Raw genomic sequence first — 26,297 nt, 5'->3', positions numbered from 1 at the left:
GGCTGCAGGTCTCTGTCTGGTGCTGGGGTGGGTCTAGAAGCTCAGTTCACAGGTATCAGTCTGGAGTTAGAGGCCCTAGGGGGTCTGTCTGATGCTAGGTTTTACGGTGGCAGGCCCAGTACTGGGGACCTAGGCAAAGTCTTACACTTATTTCTCTCTCTTTCCCCCAGGCAGATGGTATCTCTTTCCACTGCCTGAGGTAAGGGGAGGGATGACATGGGTAATGTAAAATTGCCTTTCTAGCCTCTTTGATGTGTCTTTCTTATTATTGTGCTATAACCAGACACTCTGATCTGTTACCTGGTTTCTTTAGCTCTTGTGAGAGTGTTTTAAACCATTTAAATTGATGTTTCTGTGTGGGGATAATCCCTGGAGAGTCCATTTCTGCCATTTTGCTCTACCTTCTATCAATTTTTACTTCTGAGTTCATGCTTTTTGTGTTCTATGAAATCTCTGCATAACTTAAGAGTGCAGAGATTTTCTCCTATATTGTCTTATAGACATTTTGTAGGTTTATCTCTTATATTTAGGTCTTCAGTCCATTTCTATAAATTTTTGTATGTAGTGTGAAGTAAGGAAATTGGTATTAAAATTATAAGTTCGAATTAATAAAACAGTGGCTTTTATAATAGCATCAAAATATGAAATACCAAGGGATACATTGAACAAAATATTTGCCTGACCTGTGCACTGAAAAATACAAAACATTGCTGAGATGCATTTTTTTAAAAAAAGATCTAAATAGATATACCAGGCTGATGGATTCAAGGATTCGATGTTGTCAGGATGTTGTGATGGTTAATTTTGTGTGTCAGCTTCTAGGCTATGGTACCCAATTATTTGGTCAAACACTAGTATAGATGGTACTGTGAAGGTATTTTTAGATGTGACTAACATTTATAATCATTGACTACTGGTAAAGGAGATCACCCTCCATAATGGTAGTGGTCCTTATCCAATCAGTTTAAAGCCTTCAGAGCAGAAACTGAGGTTTCCCAGAGAAGAAGGAGTTCTGCTTCAAAACTGTAATTTAAAAATCCTGAGTTCCCAGCTTACTGACCTGCCCTACAGATTTTGGACTCAAGACTGCAACATCAGTTGTTACCTGAGTTTCCAGCCCACTGGCCTGTCCTATAGATTTCAAACTTGCCTCAACCAGTTTCTTAACATAAATCTCTTTATACACACACACACATGCATGCACACAACAGTGGATTCTGTTTCTCTGGAGGACTGTTACTGATACAGATGTCAGTTCTCCCCAAATTGATCTATAGAGTCAATGCAATACCACCAGGCCTTTTTTTCCTTCAAAATTGGGCAAGCTGATTTTAAAATCTATATGAAGATTTTTGTGGCAAAGAACTTAGGCAAAATAACTTTTTAAAAGAAGAATAAAGTTGGAGGACACATATTACCTGATCTCAAGTTTTATTGTAAAGCTACAGTAATTGAGACATTGTGGCATTGGCACAAAGGTAGACTATATGGATTAGTAGAACAGAATAGAGAATCAACAGATATCTAGATATATTTTTTAGAAAGGTGCCAGGGTAATTCAAAGGGTAGTCTGTTAAAAAATGAAAGGGTAGGACAAGCATGGTGGCTCACACCTGTAATCCCAGCACTTTGGGAGGCCGAGGTGGGTGGGTCATCTGAGGCTGGGAGTTTGAGACCAGCCTGGCCAACGTGGCAAAACTCTGTCTCTTCTAAAAATACAAAAATTAGCTGGGTGTGTTGGCACATGCCTATAATCCCAGCTACTTGGGAGGCTGAGGCAGGAGAATCACTTGAACCTGGGAGGCAAAGGTTGCAGTAAGCTGAGATCATGCCACTGCACTGCAGCCTGGGCAACAGAGCAAGACTTTGTCTCCAAAAAAAAAAAAAAAAAAAGAAAAAAGAAACAATGAAAGGGTAGTCTATTAAAAAATGTTGATGGAACAGTTGGATATCCACAGGGAAAAAAAAAGGAACTGATTTTTGGATGAAATCACTTTTTCCAATACAAAAGAAGAAAATAATTATCTTTATTATTTTGGAGATGGGCACAGGGAGCCAGGGTGAGGGGGAACCTGGAAGATGGGGCTGGGGTGAGCTTGAGGGAGAGGTCGAAAATAATTACCTTTAATTTCATCATCCAAAGATAGGTAATTGTGGTGTTTTCTCTTAGATGTTGTCTTAGATGTAATGTTGTCTTAGATGTAATGTCTTAGATGTTTCTCTTAGATGTAATGTACAGATAACTTAAATGTATATATTTTTAAATGTACATGTTTGAAAACCTTTTTACTGGATTTGCTTTTTACATATTTTTATAACATCACAACTTTCTATCTGAAGGACCTTTGAATTACCATATTATACTAAGTCATGAAGGTGTTCCATATTTTGCCTAATGATTCTCTACTGTTGGAATTAATAATAGTGATAGTAATAGCAGCTTCCATGTATTGATTACTTTCTACCTGGAAACTATACTAAGCAGGTTATATGAATTGTATTATTTAATCCTTATGACAGCTCTTTTTCAGTTAGTTGGCGCCATTAAATAAAAAGCAGGGGAACCAAGGGTTAAGTCGCTTGCCTATCTCTAATGTGTGAAGTTTGGATTTGTAATTAATCATTTTTTATTTCAATACCTGAGAAAAATATACTGCCATTTTTTAATGTTGTTTATAATTTTTTGCTACTGTAAATTCTGAGGCAGATATCTTTGTGTAGAAATTATTGTCTACATTTCAGATATCCAAACTTCTTCTCTTCTGCTAGTCCTTTATATGTTTGATCCATCTTCACCAAATGAAATATTTTGAAAGCCTGTGTAGGTGTGCAATGTAGCACGCAGGGCAAAACAGTGCACAAACTGCCAAGCTGTTCTTTTGGTTGCTGGCGCCCTGAGCCAAACAGCACCAGACCATTATGGGCATTTATATAGGAATGCAGATCTGCTGGGGAATGAGTCTAAGGGATCTGGAGAGCTAACTATTTGGTGGTTAGACTCATGTTGTAAAACAAAGGAGAAACAACTTTAGTAGTCTGTACCCTAGGACATTTTTAAATGAAATTATATAATGTTGGTCCAGTGACTTAACCCTCTGCCTTGCTTTTTCCATCTGAGAGAAGATCACTAAGTTAGAGCTTTGTCTCCAAGTAAGATGCACTAAAGAGGTAGTATTGCCCAATGAGCAAAATCGTATCTGTTGATGATTTGTAAGTCACTAAGGGGGCGGTACTACTACACTAGTGGTGTAGCCTTGAAGCTAGAGAGATGGAGGTTCAAATACAGCTCTAAACCATTTATAGTTTACCAAATGATTTCAGCCAAATTTTGTGCGTCTTTTTGAGCTGTGGTTTTCTAATTACTTGGAACGTAAAACAAGTACACAGTGATCTTGAAGCAAGGGATCTCTTCTCATGGCTCCTTGATTTGTTCTTTGGACTTTTCCTCACCTTATTTGGGCTGTGATTTTGTAGAAGAATCAGGGTCCTCTACTCCTCTACCACCTCCCGTGTGATCTGAGGCTTCTTTTCTCTAATGAGCAACTTATTTCTGCTTATTCTGTATTAGATGATAATGATAGAGTTAAATCTTCTCAGTCCTTAACTTCTATTATCTGCAGGTCTGCATATCTTTTGCAGTCTCTTAACCTGTTGTTGACAGCAAAAGTGGCCTGAGATAGGAGGTCGTGTCTAAATGTGTGAAGAGTTGTTTTTAAACACCTAAAGATTGTGTTTATATTTAGAATGTCTTTTCACTTTTTTTTTTTTTTGAGACGGAGTCTCGCTCTGTCACCCAGGCTGGAGTGCAGTGGCCTGATCTCAGTTCACTGCAAGCTCCGCCTCCCGGGTTCACGCCATTCTCCTGCCTCAGCCTCCCGAGTAGCTGGGACTACAGGCGCCCGCCACCTCGCCTGGCTAGTTTTTTGTAGTTTTAGTAGAGACGGGGTTTCACTGTGTTCACCAGGATGGTCTCGATCTCCTGACCTCGTGATCCACCCGTCTCGGCCTCCCAAAGTGCTGGGATTACAGGCTTGAGCCACCGCGCCCGGCCGTCTTTTCACTTTTATTTCCAAGTTTAAGGCTTATGTACCATTAGTGTTAGGGTAATAAATAAATAAATAAATAAAGCATAGCAGCTCTAACAGTCTCTCCAGTACACCTTGTGTCACTCCACGACTCCTGGGGTCCTGGTTTTTCTGCATTGAGGCTTCAGGAATCCTGGAAACTCACTGCCGAAGTCAGGGGATGGGGAGGAAGGAAGGAGGAGTGAGACTGTGAAGTAACCCAGGAATGGAAAACCAAACACTGTGTATTCTCACTGATATGTGGGAGCTAAGATATGAGGATGCAAAGGCATAAGAATGATACAATGGACTTTGGGGACTTGAGGGGAAGAGTGGGACGGGGCAAGAGGTAAAAGACTATAAATAGGGTGCAGTGTATACTGCTCGGGTGATGGGTGCACCAAAATCTCACAGATCACCACTGAAGAACTTACTCATGTAACCAAATACTACCTATACCCCAATAACTTCTGGAAATAAAAAATAAAATAAAATTCTGTAACAACAAAAACGTTGGAGAAAGATAGCTGGTGGGTAGAATAATATGGGAAGTTGTACTTTTAAATTAATTTTGTCTTATATGACTAAAGACACACTGAGTTTTGCCTAGAGAAACCTTTGTTTAAAATGGTTGTTTTTTAATCCAAGAGCAAAGTGGGATATGGAACCTAGGTGGGGATGAAATAAATATGCATGTGTGCATAATGTTTTCCCTTTTCTCCTCTTAAAATGGCAAGCAAGGTATCTGGGGAACAGATATATTCTGCAAGCGGATCTTCACCATGTCGGAAGTTGGGGATTACTCTTAATGCAAAAGAAATGCCCCTTTTATGGTTTGTATAGCTCCGATTTCCATTTTAAATTTAACTGGCACAGTGGTAGGTATTTTGTAAGATGTGGCTGATACATAGCACCTTACAAAGTTTATTTTGAGTGACTAACAAAGAATACTGGTGAATGGAGACCTTTTTGGTTTTGTTGTTCTTATTTCTTTATTTTCCTATGCCCAGCCCAACTAAGCTTGAGAGGACATGATGTGGATCAGATCACCATAGTAGTTTAGAAAGGAACATGCTCTATCCCTGCCTCTTCACTGTCTAATGAGTTCATGTAAAAAATATATCAAAAGAAATTCTCATCGCAGAATCCTCACATTTCAAAGGAGAGTGTATTTATTATAAGAACTGCTGATTCATTAGGAATGCTTCCTAATTCGAACAGCAACAGCTGCTTCTGGTTAGAATAAACTCCATCTCTTCTTTTGTTCCCTGTCTCTCCAAAGGGATGTTAAATTTTGGTTTAAGACTTTCTCTTGCTTTAGCTTTTTCTCTCCCACTCTTCCTCTTTCCCCAGTTGTAATGCTTTATTCTTCTCAGTGTTCATAGGATTTGAACAATCTACTGTACCCACTCCCCACCTTTAAAAATAACTTTGCTTAAGATTACAAATGCTAACAAAACTCTTCTGATAATGTGTTTTGTTTGCATTCACAGTGGCAGCAGAGTGTATTGTACAGCAGTAAAGAAAAAAGTTGAGACACCTTGTAGTCATAAATTCTAAGTGCAATAATTTAAAGTACAGGCAGCATTTCAGAAACTGCCATTGTCCATTAAGTGAAACCACTGTATTAACGTATCATAGCATGCTGTTCTAATCACTTTTCTCCGAATACCAGCTTTTGAAAGAAACATGGCTGTATTTTTTTATACAAAATCTGAAATCATGTAATTGAATAGCTTGGCAGAATAGGTAAATGAATGTAGCAACATGCATTCAAATATGTCTCTTGGGTTTGTAATGAGCTGATTGAAGTTCACAGTTGTAAGAGTTGCCATTTTATTTCCTGATTTTACATTCCGGACCCAGACAAAGGTGCCAGGTTTTTTTTTGTTGTTGTATTAACAGAAAAAGGAAGAAGAAAATTGTTCATAAAAATCGGTTTGCCTTTTTTGGGCATCACGACTGGATTCTGTGTTCTAGTAACCTTTATTCAACTGTCCTTCTATAAAATAAAGCATCTTCTAATGTGACCATTTCTACTTAATTTTAGAATTATTAACTGCCTCTGTTAGAGCTGAAAGAAATTCTGTCACGTTCGCCGGGTTTGGTAGTCTGCCACGGGTGTGTACTCACACTAGTATGGGAGAGAGTTGATGCCTGTGCATACTTATCTCATAGCATTAATCTTAGTAATTACACTTGTTGATTTATAAGTCTGAATCCCCCACTAGACACTGAGCTCCTTGAAACTAGAGATTGTATCAGAATAATCTGTTAGCCCCAGGACCCAGCAAAGGACCTCACAGTCAGTGAATAGTTTATGATCAATGAGCTATAGAATGCTGTGTTAGTCAGAGTTCTCTAGAGGGACATACTAATAGGATATATATACACACACACATACATATATATACACACACACATACCCCCCCCCCACATATATATATATATATATATATATATAGAGAGAGAGAGAGAGAGAGAGAGAGAGAGAGAGAGAGTTATTAAGTATTAACTTACACGATCACAAGGTCCCACAGTAGGCTGTCTGCAAACTGAAGAGCAAGGAGAGCCAGTCCGAGTCCTGAAACTGGAGAACTTGGAGTCTGATATTCGAGGCCAGGAAACAATCCAGCATAAGAGAAAGATGTAGGCTGGGAGGCTAGGCCAGTCTCTCTCTCTTTTTCATGTTTTCCTGCCTGCTTTATATTCACTGGCAGCTGATTAGATTGTGCCCACCAGATTAAGGGTGGACCTGCCTTCCCCAGCCCACTGACTCAAATGTTAATCTCTTTGGCAACACCCTGACAGACACCCCCAGGATCAATACTTTGTATCCTTCAATCCAACCAAGTTGACACTTAGTATTAACCATCACAGCTGCTAAGCCAAATGGGTATCCGAGTAGATACCAAAATGTGAAATATACAAAAAGATCATTGGCTTTGGAGCTAAAGAGACATCATTTCAAATCCTGGTTAAGTAAGAGACTGGAAATTGCTTATGGAATCCAATTGAGAGTTTGATGTTTTAGGACAATTCTACATATTGAAAATAACAACTACGCTACTATACCTTCAGACAAGAGAAACCATGTATTTTTGGTGGGAGATAGGGCAGAAGAGAAAGGACAGAGTAATATTGGGGGATTGCCATTCACTGGGCACAGAGAGATCTACTTCTGGGTTTGTTGGGATGTCCTTTAGGCTATGCAGATGTGTGGCTCTAGGTAAGTCCCTTATATTCTCTGAGCTCATCTTTCTTTTGCTACAAAAGGAAAGAGTTGAACAGTTTAGAGCAACTGGCTTATCTCCCACTTCCTTTGCCTTACCTGGTTTGGCTAGGTGACAAAGAGCTTGGGTTTTACCTTTTCTTTTCAAGGAGCAAACCCTTGGCACCACTCATGGTATTATGGCCAGACCTCTGGGGTGGGCATGATTTCTTAGCTAGGAGAGAGCTTGGTATAATAAGGAGGTTCTCAACCCTAGCGTACATAGACAGACTTGTTTTATTTCACTCCCTTGTGAGATGTTTCACAAATAATTAGTTAGTATTAAATAATATAGCTAGGCCAGGTGCGGTAGCTCATGCCTGTAATTGCAGCACTTTGGGAGGCCAAGGCAGGCGTATCACAAGGTCAAGAGAGAGATTGAGACCATCCTGGCCAACATGGTGAAACCTTGTTTCTACTAAAAAAAAAAAAAAAAAAAAAAAAAATTACCAAAATTAGCTGGGTGTGGTGGTGCGCACCTGAAGTCCCAACTACTCGGGAGGCTGAGGCAGGAGAATTGCTGGAACCTGGGAGGCAGATGTTGCAGTGAGCTGAGGTTGCGCCATTGCACTCCAGTCTGGTGAAAGAGAGAGTTTCCGTCTCAAAAATAAATAAATAAGTAAATAAAAATAATAATATAGCTAATGAAACTTGTGGGTGATATACTGTTTTAATACATTAGGTGGACTGAAGACATTCCTATACTGCCTTTCACTTGAGGTGCAGTGGCAGCTAGCACCATGGGGTTGTGATACATGGGCATATGCCCATGGAACTATATTACCCTGAAAACTTGTCCTTCATTGGTCAGCAGTCAGGGAAAAAAGCTAAAATATACAGTGTGGCTTAAAAGATCATGATAGAAGCCAGACTCAAAAGGCTACGTACTGTATTATTCAATTTCTGTGATGTTCTGAAAAGAGAAATTATAGGACTAGGAAAGAGATCAGTGGTTGCCAGGGCTGAGATTTGGGGAGGCAAGGTTGACCACAAAGGAGCAACACAAGCAGGCTGAGTGGGGTGTGATGGACGTGTTCTCTACCTTGGTTATCTGTGGTTGTTACCCCAATGTGGGCATTTGTCAAAAAAGTGACTTTTACTGCATGTTTAAAAGAAGTGAATTTTTAAAAGAGAGATGGTGGGAAGGACAGGTGGAAAACAGATGATCTCAGTGCTGTGTGCTAAGAGCCATGACACATTAATAGACAGTCAGCAAGGGAGATTCTGTTGGATGGGGCACAAGCAAACATTTGGGGGTACTGGAAATGTTGTATAGATTCATTGCGGGTGGTGGTTACACAGCTGTATGCAGTTGCCAAAATTCATCTGTATGTACACATAGAATGGGTGGAGTTCATTTGATATAAACTATAATTCAAAGTTGATTTTTAAAAAGAAAAAGGATCATGAGCTTTGGAACCAGAGAAACCATACTTCAAATCTTGACCATTTCTTTACTTGCTTGGTGATCTTGAGCAAGTCACTTCATGTTTCTGAGCCTCAGTTTCCTCATCTGTACTTTATAGCCGAAAATACCCATCTCGCGTAGTTGAGGAGAGGAATAGAAACAATGCCTGATGGAGCTACGGTACCAGATATTTTCATTTTCATCCTAAAAATGGCCCAGAGCACAGAACTGGTCTTTAAATTAACTGAAGCTGCCCTATTTTAGAGTGATAATAAAAGTTAAGTTCAAACATTTGTGAAAGGTAAAAATGTTAGCATCCATATGTTTGTTTAATAATAGCTCCTAGAATCTTATTGGCTTTGCTATCTTTTATATCACTATAGCATGCTAAATCTTCTAGGGTTAAGCCGTATTTAATTAGTTAACTAAGAATAATATACGCTGTTCCTTCAGTCAGGAAAGCACAAGGAATTACTTGTAGTGTTAGCTCGGAAAGAGTCATTCATTGAGGAATGATTGAAAAAGTACTAGTGACATATTTATCATCCCCATCTTTTTTTTAATTTGCTTTCATTCTGTCTTTGAAATGAAATCTTTATCTTGGGTTAAGTGAATAAATATTAATTTTAGAAATCCCTATTGGCCCAGTCCACTCTTTTGTGATTGACACAATCTTAAAAGTAATTGGAAAGAATATCTGTGTGCTTGTGGCACTCAACATTTTAAAATCATTCAAAATGTGGTTGAGAACCATTCTTTCTCCTAAGAGAGTAGACATCTACCTAACAATCATAACAAAGCTACCTATTTTTGAGTCTCTGGTTTGTTTTGTGAACTGTGTTAGGTACTTTGTGTTATTTTGCTTAATTTGTTCCATACCACCACCTTGTTAGGTAAACAGGAAGTGTTGCCCTTTTGCGGAGGAAAGTATCCTTGGTGAGATGAAGGAACATCTCTCAGGGGAACCTGCTTGTCAGTGGGAGGACCGCGCTGCTGCTCTGGATGGTCCAGCTCCCCTCCTCTCCTGCCATGTCTCACAATGGACACTGCTTCTGAAGGAAGCAGGCAACCCTCTGCCTAACAAGTTCAGGTCAATCTTCTATATGACAGGAGCTCCTTTGTTAGCTCTCTTCTCTCAGAGTCGAATCTGTTTTAAAAATTTTATTCAGTAAGTAAAAAAGCACTGATGGAGGCCCTCATTTTTGGAACTTCCTTCTTCCTTGAGGACTTTCACCAGCCACATTGGTCTTAAAATTGTTGAGTTTATCTGGTTCCAGACTATCCTCCTTCTAAAGTGGTCTTTTTACAAAGACAAAACCCATCAAGATCTGTCCACTGCTTAAAACCCTTCTTTGATTTCAGGAAAAGAGTTAAACTCCATGGTCAAGCATGTAAATTTCTTACAAGCCGGGCTCTTTGGACTGCTGTAGTTTCATCTTTACTATTGCCAAAGATCCTTTCTCCACCCATCCCCACTCTCCAAAAGAAAAAAAAATCACACAAAGAAACACCCTGCTCTACCCTTACTCTGGGATCCAGCCACCCCGAGCCATTTGTAATTCTTTGTTTCTTTGCCTCTGTAATTTTTGGTTTCCTCTAGACGGAATGTGCTTCTGTTTCATCCAGTTCCTCTTCCTCACTTCGCCTATACTGCAGTCTAGTGGAGATGCCCTTCCTCAGTGCTGCCACAGCCATTTGCCCACATGTGTAGAAGCGTCATCAGGTAGCATCGTGATCCATCATTTGCAGGTCTCTTCCCCAAGAGACTTAGAGTTCCTTGAGGACAGACAGCACCATGTCTTGTTCATTTATTTATCCTAGCTGTCTAGGACAGGGCTGGTATTACATCTATGCTTACTAAATGGTTGTATGAATGATCCAGCCTTGCAGATTTGGCCTGAAAATCTAACAGGGAAAAAATAGATTCTGACCCCCCGTTTATTCCCTCTCAACTAAGAGTGACCCTAAATAAGGCTTTCTTCCTGAGCCTGCCAGGGTTTATTGAGGCTGACTGTACCCACATTAAGGAAAGATCACTGAAAACGTTATTAGCTCACCACCCTTGCCCTGGAACTGAGATCCATGATAAGCATGGTGCAGGAGGAAGAGGATGAGGCTCTGGTGTGACCAGTTTGTTAAAGAGTACAAACTTCCGCTGTATCGAGAGAGCCTGTTTTGGAACTGGGTCATCACAGTTATTAAGCTCACTCACAGAAGTAGGAAGGCTGTTGTCTCTTCATTCTATTCTCCCTGACCAGTCCACCTCCGTAGCCCTTTGGCAAGACCACTTGGAAGTTGGTAGGCAGCGGGGAATCATACCTGTGGCTGTTTGTTTGTTTGTTTTTTTAAAGAAAGAAAAGGAGGGGGGATGGTTTTATTAAGAGTTAACAAAATAATACATGTAGACTAGAAAGTTTGGAGAATATAGGAAAACACAAAAATTAAAATGAAAAAAATTATTTGTGTATATTATAGAGCCTGCTTTTATATCTAAATATATTGTAAATGTTTTTCCATGTTAAGTATTCTTCTATAGTCTGATTTTAATGAATATATAATATTCTATCATTTTGATGGTTCATAATAGATTGTAATCATTCTATTATTATACATTTAGGTTGCTTTCAACTATTTTCAATTATGAATAACAGTATTTAACAGGCAACTTGTTTTCTTAAATTTTAAGGCACTGCATGCTCAATACATAAACTGTAGAAGACATAGAAAAGAATGCAGAAGAAAAAGATTGTATACAATCCCATAATTGAGCAAAACCACTATTTATCTTTTCTTCTGGTCTTTCTAGGAGCATATATGATTGCATATGACACATAGTGGTGTATACCCCGTGTTTTTTTTTTTCTTTCCCCCCACCTCCTTTTCTTCTTCCCGCCCTCCTTTTCTTCCTCCCTCCCTCCTTTTCTTCCTCCCTCCCTCCCTCCTTTCTTCCCTCCTTTTCTTCCCTTCCTTCCTCCCTCCCTTCTTCCCTCCTTTTCTTCCCTTCCTCCCTCCCTCCCTTCCCCTTTTCGCTTTGCCTTTCCCTTTTCCTTTTCGGTATAGACTTTTGCTCTCTCACTCAGGCCGGAGTACAGTGGCACAATCTTGGCTCACTGGAATCTCTACCTCTTGGAATTAAGCCATCCTCCCACCTCAGCCTCCTGAGCAGCCAAGGCATACAGGACTACAGTGACTACAGGCAGGCACCACCACACCCAGCTAATTTTTGTATTTTTTGTGGAGACAGGGTTTCCCCATGTTGCCCAGGCTAGTCTTAAACTCCTGGGCTCAAGTGACCCGCCTGCCTTGGCCTCTGAAAATGCTAGGTTTATAGGCATGAGCCACCACACCCGGCCATTCTTTTCAATCCATATTATTTTGTGGACATTTTCCCATATGATTAAAAATAATCTAAAATATAATTTTCTGTTGCCTGGATTTGCTATATTCTATCCAACCATTCTCTTAGCACATGTTTAGAGAAGTATGTGTGTGTGTGTGTGCATGTGTGTGTTGTGCTATTATAAGTAATAAAAGAACTACCATTTAAAATATATTACCAAAAAAATTGTCACAATATTTAATGCCGATAAAAACATAGTAAAAATGATTCATACGTACATTTTTCTGGCCTTCGTTTTAATTTTCTGCTTTTTGTAGTAACTCATTAAAAGGCAACTTTCCTGCATTCATTCAATCCTATGTGAGTTTATGAATTTACATCAAAGGCCAGGTGCAGTGGCTCACTCCTTTAATCCCAGCACTTTGGGAGGCTGAGGCAGGTGGATCACTTGAGGTCAAAAGTTCAAGACCAGTCTGGCCAACATGATGAAACCCCGTCTTTACTAAAAATACAAAATTTAGCCGGGCATGGTGGCATGCGCCTGTAATCCCAGCTACTCTGGAGGCTAAGGCGGGAGGATCGCTTGAAGCCGGAAGGTGGAGGTTGCAGTGAGCTGAGATCATGCCACTGTACTCCAGCCTAGGTGACAGAGCAAGACTCTGTCTCAGAAAAAAACAAAAAAGAATTCTCATCAGGGAAACCTATTTACATCAGAGAAACATATTTCTGCCAGGAGATTTGCTGACTGAGCATCTTTTCTCTAAAATTTGGTTTTTAGGATTTCTGTTTTGAAAATTATAAATACAGCCATATTTTGAGGGAGTTTTTTAAACAACAAATTTAGGCTTTTGTAACATTATGGACTGCTTCTCTTGGCTTATAATAAAGCAGTGCCATCTGTACAAAGGTTATTTTAAAAATCAGGAGTGACTGAGGGTAAGAGTCCATCAGCATCTCAACAGAGTGACCAGTGGCATTTTATGTTGTAGCTTTGGGTACCTTGTCGTGGATTCCCAGCTCTTCAGCCTGCTCGTGTTTGGGGCCCTCTGATCTGTTGAAAGGCTCATTTGGGAAACCTGCCTATTTCATGCTGTGGCTGCTGTCTGGTTTGGGTGCAGAAGGAATGCTCATCATACCTCTTTTCAGGGCGGCCCAACCATTACTTATCACATTTTCCAAGCTCTGCACTTGTTGCCTCTATCAGATCATTCCTAATGCCATGATGACTTCTCACACAAATCTAAACCAGGGACCAACTTTAGTGGAAGTTATGCCATATTTGACTCTCTACTTAGTGCCTGACTTATACATATTAGGCAATGAATGAGTGAATGAATGCTGTCTATAAAACAAATGAGCTTAATTATTATCTCATTTTGACAACACCTAATCAAATGTAAAGTATAATCACTGTGTAACATATACTTTACTGAAACCATTCCCAGGGATTTTTTTCCAGAAAAGTACATACTAGTATAGGAAGTTACACAACTGGATTTGACCCTGATCTACTTTGTGACTGTGTGACTGTGAGCAAGTTACTTAGCTTTTCTGTGCATCAGTTTTGCCATTCGGTATCTGGGGATATGATGGTACCCTACTTAAAATTACAGTGAGTAAATAAGCAAAGGCATGTAAAGCTCCTGGCATTTGCTAATTCCTAAATAAATAGTGGTCTCTACTACTATTAAAATATTTACCACTCTACTTCTAATACTTTGATCGGTTTGGTGCACAGCAGTCAATGTGCTTGGACCTAGGTGGACCTTGTAGTTGTCGTTGAATAGATTCAATCCTCTTCAGGGTTGCTGGGCTTCCATGTGATTAATTGTGTACAAAGAATATTGCTTCCCTCAGCCTGACCCAGGTCTGCTGCAAAATTAGATAGCCGTGAAGATTTTCCTCAGAAAAGGAAATCTGGTGGGCCAGAGAGAATCCCATGGCAGAGTGAAGGAAGAAGGGCTGCTTCTCTTGTACAAATTCTTGCTTTACTGTCTCTCAAACCCCTTGGTTTCATTTTCAAAAACATTTTGGGAAAAACTTCTTGGTGAAAGAGTTGCTTCGTCACTTAAGGTAACTTGAGAGCAGGCCAGTTTCCGGTCTGTCTTTGTTGCCAGCTCTCTAGTTGAAAGGTTCTGCTTCCTACCCGAAGGAGGCTTTGAACATCAGCTGTCTGGAACAATCTCGGGCCTTATCGCTTATTTTAATGTTCCTTGCACAGGGTCATTCTTGGATGTGGTGCTCTGGGCAATCTCACCCCAGAATGCTTCCCTTCCTTTATTTAACCTCTGACCTGTGAAAACAAGAGTTAATCAAGAGTTCTAAGGTAGCTAAGAGGAAGGGGAAGTGTTTGGTTACAAATTAAATATGAACAAGTCATAAGTCATAAATCCCCAGTAGTGCCACCAGTTGTGTGTCTCAAGTTGCATATGGTATAGAGTGTTTGGGTTATAAATTCAAGTTCAGAGCTCTCTGATTGCTTGGGGGTAGGTGCGAGGTTCATTTTATTTTGGCCTAAAACTCTGCCTCCTAAAACATTACTTTTATTGGACGAGCTTCATTCATATCCTACTTTATCTGTGTGCCCGTCTCTCCTTCTTCCTTTCTTTACCTGCCTGCCTACTTGTGTTGATTGGTGTGCTGTTCTGTGAATTGAGACAGAACTGCTTCCCTGAAAGAAGTTAAGCATATGGAAAAAGTTGCCAAGGAAAGGCATTGAAGCATAGAGCGTAAATGGGTTTAAGAGACAGCCAGACACTTTTATAGAGAGATTTGCGATTGAATGATATAACATTCAAGCAGAGATCTGGGGTGGAAATGAACTTAAATGAGTACTATTTGTGGAAAGCTGATGCCCTGTCTAATCTAGCATTTCCTTAATTGTCACCATAAGCATACATTTAAAGCTTTATACTTTAAATTAAAAAAGGCAACACAGTCTGTTTAAGAATCTAAGACATAGGCCATAGTTTTTCTAGAAAAAGTTCTTAAAAATATGCATTTAGGGTATAGCAGAGGCACTGGGTCTTGACACGAAACACTGGAAACTTAAAATACTCTTCTGCCGTGTTTGATTAAAACATTTTAAATTGAGCTATTTATATTTGTGTTTCTGAATATAACATGTACACTAATTCCTGAAGCAATAAAGAGCTGACACATGACTAGTGTCCCTGGAGCTGGCAAAGTAAGAAAACACGCTGAATTGTTGGGAGGCAGCCAGAGTTAGATTGCTCAGAACACTTGGAGCTGAGGGGCTTTTGGAGGCGAGCTTTCCTTTATCTTATCAAGCACTACAGTGAGAACCACAAGGTAAGAATTTTATATCCTAATCTCAGGATTGATCATTGTGCGTGATCATACAACTATTGTATTGTTGAGAGCAGGTCAGACTTAGAAATCATGCTGGACTGGTTTTGTGTCTGATCTGTGGTTTTAGTAGCTGTGTCATCTTAGGGAAATGACTTCACTTCTCTAAGACTCAATTTTCTCATCTGTAAAATGGGATAATTCATCTCACAGAGTTATGAAGAGTAATACTTCAAAGCACCTAACACTTGATACATAGTTTCCCCCTTTACTGCATTAGCTTCTCCTCCCCAGCCCTAAAATGAGATGAATATCAAATGGCATCTGACTGGGATCATTGATTATTTTTTTGTTGTTGTTGTTTATTACTGCAAGTAGGACAGGGCTCCTCGTGTAGCCATTTCTTCCTTTTGTTGTGTGTGTGTTTTTTTTTTTTTTTTTTTTCCAGTAGAGACAGTGTATTTCCCCGGCTTTGAAAGATCCAGTAGGGTGGGCCTTAGTTAGAACCTCACTAACCCATTACCTTATATTACAGTAGTAATTTAAACCATAAAATAAGATACTCTGAATGGGGAAAGTCTTGCAGGTGTGTGAATACAGGAGTAGGCAGCTTCATAAACTCTCTTAGGAAAATGATGAAAGGCCTATGTGCTCACCCTGCCTGGGCTCAATGGAAAATATCGAGAATTACACTGAATTGTCAGTGCAGGTACCATTATTCCAAAGATCTCATGTTACCAACACTTTACCGGTGATAACAAAAAAGTGCCTCTGTGCTTTCCTCCTGAGCAATCTCCTTCAATCAAAGTAATACTGTCATAGAAAAGATGATGACAAATCCACTCCCTAAAAGCAACAATTATTGAATACCCATCAAGAAAGAAAAGAGCCTTGTTTCCAAAATCAAATCCAAGGGTATGTTTGGGTAGATTTATATAAGCACAGATGTTTTATGGGAGTTTTTGGTGTTTTTTCATAATGCAGATTAATATTTTTACTCATTCAGTACATACAATATATTTTCCTGCATAGATATAATAGGTATCACAATGGGATGTTAATTATGGACATAAATCAGAGATTCTTGAGCTTAACTAAATATCATAATCAATTTACAGTTTGAGATTAGCTGCTGTGAGCAAAGCAGAATGCCCAGACTGGGTGAGACTGGCTTAGAGCTCCCAAAGAGGATTGCTTTTCTCTTATTGAGGTTCCTTTGACTTTTGATGTTATCAAAGAGTATGGTATTATCAGGGTGAAACAAATCGTGCTCAGTTCCAGGCACTGTGATAGGTGTGTTTACATATGTTTCAGCCTCAAAAGAACCACGTGAGGGTAGATATTATATCCCCATTTCACATATAGGGAAGGAAGAACATGGCTCAGGCCACAGCCAGTAAGTAGCAGAGCTGGTACTCAAACCCAGGTGTGTCTCCTGACTTTGCAGTCAGTGTAAAGTTGATCAGTGAGGTGTCACTTCCTCTTGGAAGACTTTCCAGAACCTCTTCTCTGTTCCCTTTGTGAACCTCTATCTGAGCACTGACCCAGTGCTGCAGACATTAGCTGCCAGCGTGTCTGCTGCCCTCCCTCTTTAGACTGTGAGCTCCCCAGATACTGAGACATGGGCCTCATTCCCCCATGTACCTAGCAGAGGGCCAGGCATATACTGGTGGGTCTTAATAAGGATGGGAAGATTTGTGGGTAGATGCCATTGATGGAACATTTGAGAAATGATTGATTTAGAAACATCATTTTGGACTGGAAACATCTTCTCAGTTTTAAATTCTGTAGAAATGTTCATTGAAGCTAAATGTGGTTATCTCAGGAAGGTGAGGTGTGCTTCTCCCTTAGGGAGGAACCACATATAACTTTGGTGCTAAGGTTGTGGTTTGAGAATTGTAGACCAGCCCACATGAGTGATATCTGTTGCACTTAAAGGTGGGAATGCTTGTTGACGGAGTGTAATAGGGGAGAAGATATGTCTTATAGAAGGCAGTGCAGTTGGGCTCTAGGGTCTTTCCTCCTTCCCACCTCGAGTTAGGAGGGAGAGGGGAAGGAATGAGAAGTATAGGAGTGGGAGAGCTCATGTGAAAGCTCTTCTCTTTGGTGAGTTTGGAGAGAAGAGTATCTTCTGAAGAGAGGGACAGAAGAGGAAAAATGTTTGGAGCAGACTGGAGGAGGTGGGTAACAGGAGGCTTGTTGCACTACAGATTAGAGGATTCTTGAACAATTTTAGGGGTTTACATGTGCTTGAAAAATTAGGTTTTCAGATGATTGTAATCAGCCTGGTTTTGTGAAGTTTTTCTATAGCAATTGAAGTGGGAACAAAAAGAGTAGATGGTGGGGTTTACTTGTGTTGGGGGATGGGCAAGGGGCAAGAAATCTTGTTTGTAAGTATTCCTTGATCTACTTTGAATAATCACTTGCTCTATACTCATTATTTATCCCAGACTCCAGCAGGACATTGGCAGGAATTGTTTTTTAAAAACTGGGTCATTTTCCAAACCCAAATGCTGCCTGCTCAATTTGGATCCCCACCTCCCAACTAGAGTTGGTTGACTGTTACTCTATAGCTCTAGTGGTAATTAATGGCCTTAATAGAACCTATAGAGATGAGTTATGTCTGTCAAGGGAAGCTACGATTTATTGAATGTCTCACATGTGCCAGGAATAATTAGGGGTTAAACAGTCAATACACAGTCACCATCCTTGCTCTCATGGAGTTGAGACCAATGGAGAAGACAGACAAACAAGCATGTATTACAAACAATGGGGAGTTTTAATGTAGAGTAAGCCCAGGAGGTCTTCATATTCTGGGAATAAAATGCATCTATTTAATTGGGGACCAAAAGTTCACAGTAAAAATGAGGAAAAGGTTAGGATTTTGTCTAGAAAAAGTGTAAAAAAGTATAAATTTACCTCAGCAAACTCTGTCTCTGAATTCCAACAATGCATTAATTCTTACAAAGAATGATGCATCAAGTATTGTGCAGGAGAGGAGGTTATAACTTTTCTGACTTAATAACACTTCATAGTTGACTTTCACAGCATAATCATAAAAGGAGTCATTTTTTCCTAAAGTATTTGAGGACTTCAGTTTCCCAAAGGTCTCTTTTATCCTTTGATATTGAAATCATTTTCTTTTGATGTGACTGTTGTGTTACTATCCTTGTTTTTCTTGATTTTTCTCTTTATGTCTTGTTAAGTGGTCTAATACAGCCAGGTCTTCATTTGTCGGTGACTTTGCCTCAACTCTGAGCAGGTATCCAGCATGTCCAACATGGGCTTCGTAGAATCCAGTCTCCTTTGCAAGAGTTATAGTTTTACTTTATAGCAAATTTGCATTTTATTATAGACAGAGGAGATACAGACAGAGGAGCAGGGATAGATGCTAGGTGAAACTGGAAGGGTGGAGAAGGGGACGTATTGTCTGGAAACTGGAAGGGTGGAGAAGGGTCGTGTTGTCTGAAGCAGTCACATTGTTGGTGAGTATTTTCCTCTTGTAACAGCTTCTGTTTTCCTGCCCATTCTGGTTGACCGCACGGTATGAGGAATTCCTGTAGAATGCTGGAGGAGCCTCTGATCCAGACACCAGGAATCAAAGAGAGTTTCCCAAAGCTGAGACTGCCAAGGTGGTCAGGCAGGGAGGGACAGGAAGAGTGTTCTGGATTGGTGGCTCTCATGTCCATCGGGTACATTAGCAGGTGGTGGATATCTTTTCATAGAGGAGGAAACTGAGTTTTGGGAAGACTGCTTTCCCGAGGTAAAACATCTAGAAAGGAACAGAACTGAGATTCAAACTCGGGGTTACCAGTCTCAAGCCTGTGTCCTCCCCAGCATATGCCATGCTGCTCTGCTTTTTAACATTGGGGGAGGAGATTGATTTTTTTTTTTTTTTTTTTTTTTTTTTTTTTTGATAGGGAGGCTTTAAATACTGAGTGCCGAACAGTCTTAACCAAGGGATGCTTTGCCATTGGATACATGTTGGCAAAATCTGCTGACAGAAAGAAAGGGATACCTCTCCTCAAGTATCCAAGATAGAGTATCAGGAGCTCCTCAGACAGTAGAAAGTCACCAGGAAAACCCTGAAAGACCCTGTGTCATGTTACTTTTCTTAAACTCATCAGTCCCGACATGAACAGAAGCAGCTCTGCCACAAGTCTTCCCCAGGGAGGCACTGCTTCATTGTATCATCTATTCTAATGGTGCCTGAGTGTTACATCCTAAAATTTTATTGTAAATTACTTTTATTTTGATTTCTCTTTTATAGGAGAGCCAGAGCATTATTTTGGTTTTGTGAATGACTAGATTACATTAAGATTTTGTTTTTAGGATCGCACAGTAGACGCTGATTCTGATAAGGCTGAAATCCACTGAGCTCTGCTGAGGTCAAGATGAGGGGGAAGAATTACTTCTCACCTGGTTCTAAAGCCATTGCTCATGCGCTTTCTTCTGCCTGTCATGCAGATTTTGTCAGTGGGATCCCCTCCTCACCGACTTTTGTGTCCTGTTGATATGTCCTGATCATGTGTTGAGCACTGCTATTTTTTTTTTTTTCCTAACCCAACACAGCATTTCCAAGCCTCAGCCCTAGAATCAGACATTTTTTTTCCCAAAGAGCCCAGGTTCCTATTACTGGAGAATAGTATTTAAAAACTAACATCTGGGCACTAAGTGTGCTCATTATAATTGGGATATCTCTGCTTCCAGGCCTTCTCAGTGGCTAAAACTAGAGAATATATGTATGTACATAGATTTCTATTTCTATTTATTTTATCAGTCTCTACTTTACCACCTGTCTGCAGAACATCATGATTCCCCATAGTTACATTCAGTTCCAGTATGAACCCATGGGGTTCATTCCCATTCTTTCCCTAACTGGATTTGTAACTCTCTTCTGATAGTAAGACACCTGCTTCCCGTTATATATTTACCTGCTTGGTCAGTCTTGATCTGTTCCCCATTTGTAACCAGTCCTCTGCTGCAGCCCCCTTTCCACACAGTGCCACCCTCCTCACGCTGTTTTTACAGTAGCATGTGCTACTGTTTGGACTGTGGCACCTCAGGCAGAGCTGCTGCTGCCCCTTCCTATCATGGACAGCATTCTCAACCACATGGACTCTGCCTCGCCGGCCCCCGCCCCTTTTGTGGAAGCCCCCTCACCCCTCAGGCTCTGACATCCCACATCAAACTGCCTTCCAGATGCTCTTTACACTCTTCTGGGTTCTAATACCATTGCTGGTCAGTCCCTCCGCTCTACATAGATGCTTTATCCCATGCCAGGCCTAACCCCTCATTGCCCCCTTGAGTCATGAAACTCCAAGTCAGGCCTCCCCCATGGAGACTCCCTCCACATTCTGCTCGGACACTGACTTTCCCTTACCAGGCCTCTCACTCTGCTTAGGCCCCAGCACACCATGCCGGATCACCCCTCAGTGGGACACCCTTCTCCTCCCACTTGGACTCTAACACCAGGTTGCCCCTCCGGGAAGGCAACCTCCTCTCCTCACCTGAGTCTGACGTCCTGCTGTGGACCAGCATTCTCCCAGGTGGTTGCTGCCTTCCTCAACTTGGTCAGCCTCTCCTACTATCCCTGCCGCCTGCTCTCTTCCATACCTACCCTGCCTGGTCCCATCTCATGGCTTTGAACTGAACTAGTAGAAAGAGGAGTCAGAGAGCGCTTAAAAGTTTTTAATGGTTTTCTGTTTTAATACTTAAAGAAGTGGAATCCCCTTATATTCACGCTGAACTTACACAAGGCCAGTCATCCATGTGTACACAAACTCACCAGTTGGAGTGATTATTATCCCAAGTGGAGTGAGATTAGAAAAGGGATTCCTCTGCTCTCAGTTCAGCTCAAGAGCCAGCAGCTCACCTGGTCGACAGATTTAGATGCAGGATGCTGTCATTCAGCTTGACCCCACAACTCAGGTAACTGCTTTGTGTTTACACAGACCATGTCCGCCATATTTGGAGGGTAATTTAAGGACTTTTTCAGGGTGATTTTGACTATGGGCTGTTGCTGCCATAACTGCTGTCTTTAGAACCTGCCCTTGCCCTCCTTACAAGGGCCGGTGGGACTCCAGTTTGGGAAGGCAGTGGGTGGAGGAAACTTCTCAAGTTTAAAACTTTAAAACCTCACGTGAAACACAAGCCTCTCCATTTGACTCTCAGGCCTGGGAGTGAGGGCAGAGCCTGGGACAGAGTTACCTGAACCACAGTGGGTGAGAAGGGAGAGAAGCCTGGATCCAGGCAGGTGCTTCGGGAACAGGCTGTTCCCTTTCGCTTTTCTGTCTTCTGATTGGGTCATGATGGTGCTCCATGATCATCTTCTACATCAGTCCAAAAACCTAAACTAAGTAAAGCACTTGGGAAAGGCTTCCAGCTCCTTCCACCCAAACTGTTACTCTGTTGTGGGTGTGTCTCTTTCTGATGAGGACCATAGCTTTCTTGAGTGCAGGACCCTTTGTGCCACAGCCTGGGACAGAGCCCTCTGCAGTGGGGACTCAAGCCATCACACAAAGGCAGCAGGCAGAGGGGGACCACAGATGGTCGCACCCCATTAGATGTCCAAGGTGGTGCAGTGTACTAGGGTGTTTGTTTCTGTCTTTGGACTGGGAAGGATTGTTTATTCAACGATGACAGACACATGCAGACTGGAGTGCAGGGTCCCTGCAGCCTCACCTGCAGCCTGGCAGACCGCGCAAGCTGTTGTGGAGGCTCTAATGAAGCAGGACAGGAAACGCCGCTGGATAGAGCTCTGCTGTGAACCCTGGCCTCTCAACAGGGGAAAACAGGGGCCCTTTGAAGAAGAAGACAGCTGGGTTTTGGTTTCAAAACCTTAACACTGCCATCACTAGATATTCATCTGTCAGTGCACAGGGGACAACATGTGGGGAACAGTTGTGTCCAGTCAGGCCAAAGGGAGAAAGAAATGGCTGATTTCCAGGATAACTGCAACACTTCTTGTGGCTAGTGGTTCTGCTTAGCCTAGCCAAAAAGAATTGATTTGGTAAGGCTGAGGCTGAGTACGAGAACCAGGGTGCCATCTATAGTGGGCTAGGAACTCCTTCCCACTTCATCTCCTTCATCCTCAGAACAGGTGACAACGTGGAGGCTGGAGCTTCTGTGCCCAAGCCACATTGGTCAGTTGAACCTAGTCATCCAAAACTACTTCGATGGATACTGTAGTCCTAAACTGTCAGAGCACCCAGCCTGCCCCATATCACATCCCCAAATATTTCTAAAATGATTCAGTTTTTCTCTTGTTTACTTGAAGTCACAATTTTCTTGCAAGAATCTATTTCCCCTTCTTGCCTTTTCCCCCCTCCCTCCTGACTTTCTGGATTTAACTAGTGGTATTTTGCTTTCAGGAAAAAAAAATTTAATTTCCTAAATTTCCAGTGGCTGGGTTTAACTAGTGGTATTTTGCTTTCAGGAAAAAAAAATTTGTAATCCTTGGTCGAATTTGTTTACTAAGAGTCATCTAATCTGTGCAAGAGTTTTCTTCTGAGGGGATTTCTTGTTCATACTATAATGGCTTTTAACTCAGCCGAGGTTTATTTAACAGAATAGGAAAGGAGAAACTTATCTGCTCCCTAATCCCTCTTGAATGTTTACATTACCCTGCCAAAGTAAATGCTGTGCAAAGTGGCAGCAGTCATTTGCTGTGTAATAGTCAATATGCAGCTGCCAGGGCTGACTGAAACATATTAACATAAGTGATAATACTGTCATAGAAGTGAAAAGTTAAGTTGCTTATCAGTATATTTTGATAAGCTACTTAAATTTTACAGTAGCATGTGCTGGCTTTAGACAGACGTTACTGACAGAGGACTGTGCACTTTATCTGTTCTCTTTGTTGCCTCTCACTTCATTTATTACCCTCAGTGGCGCAGCCGGTAATCTGTACAGGGTGCTGATTCCCCTCTCCCTGGCAGGATATCACATCTGTGCGCTACCTCGTGTCCATCTCTGTCGGTAATGGTCTCTGTTAGCGCAGCAGGGCAGACATGACCAGGACGGCAAGCGCTTGGTACGACCTTCTTCTCGCTTGCTGTTAGATGTAGCTTCGGAAAATTTCCTTATAGAGAACAAAGCCATTGAAAGTAAGTGGCAAAACTGCTTGGGGGTGTGGATACTTTTCAACAATTCCATAGGATGCATGTGCCCTTGCTGTCAGTCTTTGTCTGGTTTTATTTGCTCAGTAAACGCTGAGCACTGATGGTGTGCCAGGTGCCGTTCTTGGCACTGGAAAGACAAAATGAAGAAAGATAGGCCTCTTCCTCTCTGTTTGCATGTGGTCTGTTGAGAAAACAGACATGCCATTGAGAACTGCATCGTGTGGGGAATGTTCTGACAGCAGCATTCTCATGACAGGGCAGCACAGAAAAGAGAGAATTAGGGCACATGAAGTGGGGATGGGGAGGGGGTGGGGGACTGTTAGGAGGATGAGTAGAAATCAGCTAGACTAGACCACAGAGGTTGGGGAGAAAAGGGCCCAGTGCATGTAAGCCCAGGCAGTCTCAAAGATGCCAGGATGTTCCCGGAGTGACAGGAGTGAGGGGAGCATATATCTATGGGGAAGTAGAGAGAGGACAGCCGGAGAAGTGGGCAAGGGCCTGGCAGTGAAGAGCCCCAAAAGTCCATCCTAACAAATATGGACTGGATCCTGGAGTGATGGGCATCATTGCAGGAGTTAAGTACAATGTGTGATGGAGATTTGCATCTTAGAAAAACCATTCTAAGAGCCATGGCCAGGTGGCTCACACCTATAATCCCAGCAGTTTGGGAGGCCGAGGCAGGCAGATCACCTGAGGTCAGGAGTTCGAGATCAGCCTGGCCAGTATAGTGAAACCCCATCTCTACTAAAAATACAAAAATTATCCAGGCATGGTGGTGCACACCTGTAGTCCCAGCTACTTGGGAGGCTGAGGCAGGAGAATCACTTGAACCTGGGAGGCAGGGGTTGCAGTGAGCCGAGATCATGCCACTGTACTCCAGCCTGGACGACAGAGTGAGACTCCATCTCAGAAAAACAAAACAAACAAACAAAAAAATAAGCCACACAGAGTGGACCACAGGACTGAGGTCAGCAGCCAGGCTCCTCTGAGTGAAGGGGAGCAATGGCCAGGATCTGGTGGAGGGCAGTAGAGATGGGGAAGTGGAACTCATCTTGAAGTGGATAGAGAGATGGTGGGTGATGGGCAGAATGTCTGTTGCAGCAACATGGATGGCTTTGGGCTCATGGGGACTTTGGGACCCTTTGCAGATGCCTGCAGTGGGAATGCTGTGTGTGTATGTGTGTGTGTGTGTGTGTGTGTCTGTGTGTGTCTGTGTCTGTCCCATCATGAAAAACTGAATAGAAGCTTTCCTGGCAAGGGTGGGTGTGCTGGGAGAGGCCAGGGGACTACTCAGAGATGGTGCCTGATTGTGGAGTCTGCTTTGAATTTCTTTTCTGTGAACTGTTCTAGCTCTGAGGCATGGGAATAATTTATAATGGACATTCAATCCTCTGCCTTACACAGGCAATTTTTTAAACTCTCAGAAATAATTAGCATTTCACCAGTCTGTGTTTCCACCAGTCTGTGACAGAAGGACTCTTCAGGATGTAGAGCAAAACTGAAATGTATTAGTCTTGAATTAGATCCTGGGTAAAGTTTTTGACCTGCATACTAATATGTCATGTGTTTCCTCTTCTTCCTCCAGCTATCTCCCCTGGTTCGAGGTATTTTATAAGCTGCTTAACATCCTAGCAGATTATACGACAAAAAGACAGGTATTTGCCTTTTTAAAATAATTCTTTTTAACAAATAAGCTTTAATTTTTATGATGAAAAAGTAAAACATGCCTTATATTTTACCAAAAAAGTGATGCATGCCCATTATAGAAAGTTTGGGAAATTCAGAAAATAATAGGAAGGAAAAGAAAATCACTTTTAATTTGCCCCTACTCTCTTCCCTAAAATAAATATTGCTAGCATTTTGGGTTGTTTTCTTTTTTAAGTTTTTCTTTGCATTAAATAAATGATAAAGAGACCCTTAACATTCACAGAGTTAATGTTCACAATTTCTAATATTCCCAAGCAGCCCGGAAAGTTTGTGACATGTATTAAATTATAATTTTGCTGAGGCACGTATTTGAATTGCTCATGTCATGCTGCAAATCTGGGGTTTGCAAGTAAAACACTTAACTGGCAAGTGACCTACCCAGCTGTCCTGAGTTCCCGTTTCAATAAAGCTTTGTGGTGCTTTTACAATAACTTTTGTGGGGGTCTGAAAATTACATTAAAAATTCATCTGTACCTTGCTGTACTTTTGGAAGAAGTGGTAAGGTAAGGTATCTTCCATGGATGTCAAAGGCCAATTGGACCTTTATGTAGATTTTTGTAGCCCACATTTTCAGATACCATTATAACGAGCGTGCCTCCCACACTGTTAAAAATGTTATAAATATTTTTCATGGCTGCATACCATTTTATCATGTACCTTGATTTACTGAAGCATTTCCTATTATTGGGAATTGTTAATTGTTTGGGATTTTTCTACTGTTATGAGAAGTGTAACCATTCGCATCTATGAGAGTAAAGCATTTTCTTCATTTTGGATTGTTTCCTTAAAAGGAGAATCCCAGATGGGCCATTGTAAGGTCAGTGGACATAGACATTTTTAAAACATTTGCCAAACTGCTTTGCAAAAGAATTCTGCTGTTTTCTTAAAGGATACCCTTTACCAGCAATGTAAGAGAGTGCCTAGGTCATGATACTCTCTCATCAGTACCATTTGTTGAATTCATTGTTTGACAAGTAAAAAAGTCTCATTGTTTTAATTGCATTTCTTTGATTGTTAATGAGTTGAATATTTGTCTATATATCTAATGTCTTATATTTTCCTTTTCGTATATGGC

At 41.2% G+C, this 26,297-nt stretch overlaps 1 protein-coding gene across 14 annotated transcripts in view; it reads left to right on the top strand.

Annotated features, from left to right (window-relative positions):
* Positions 1-26,297, top strand: part of LOC105463895 (DENN domain containing 1A) — a 547,224-nt gene that overhangs the window by 227,487 nt on the left and 293,440 nt on the right. For all 14 annotated transcript variants that reach the window (XR_011612854.1, XM_071078302.1, XM_071078304.1 and 11 more), the window contains one exon: positions 25,101-25,170. Coding sequence is in view for 13 of the 14 variants with exons in the window: in XM_071078302.1 (XP_070934403.1) it covers positions 25,101-25,170 (70 nt within the window). In the remaining variant the exon portion in view is untranslated. The remainder of the gene's footprint in view (positions 1-25,100; positions 25,171-26,297) is intronic.

The sequence above is a fragment of the Macaca nemestrina genome, chromosome 14 (assembly GCF_043159975.1).
Source record: "Macaca nemestrina isolate mMacNem1 chromosome 14, mMacNem.hap1, whole genome shotgun sequence".
Classification (NCBI taxonomy): Eukaryota; Metazoa; Chordata; class Mammalia; order Primates; family Cercopithecidae; genus Macaca; species Macaca nemestrina.
The sequence above is the reverse complement of the archived record's forward strand: the minus strand, read 5'-3'. Positions and strand labels throughout refer to the sequence as shown.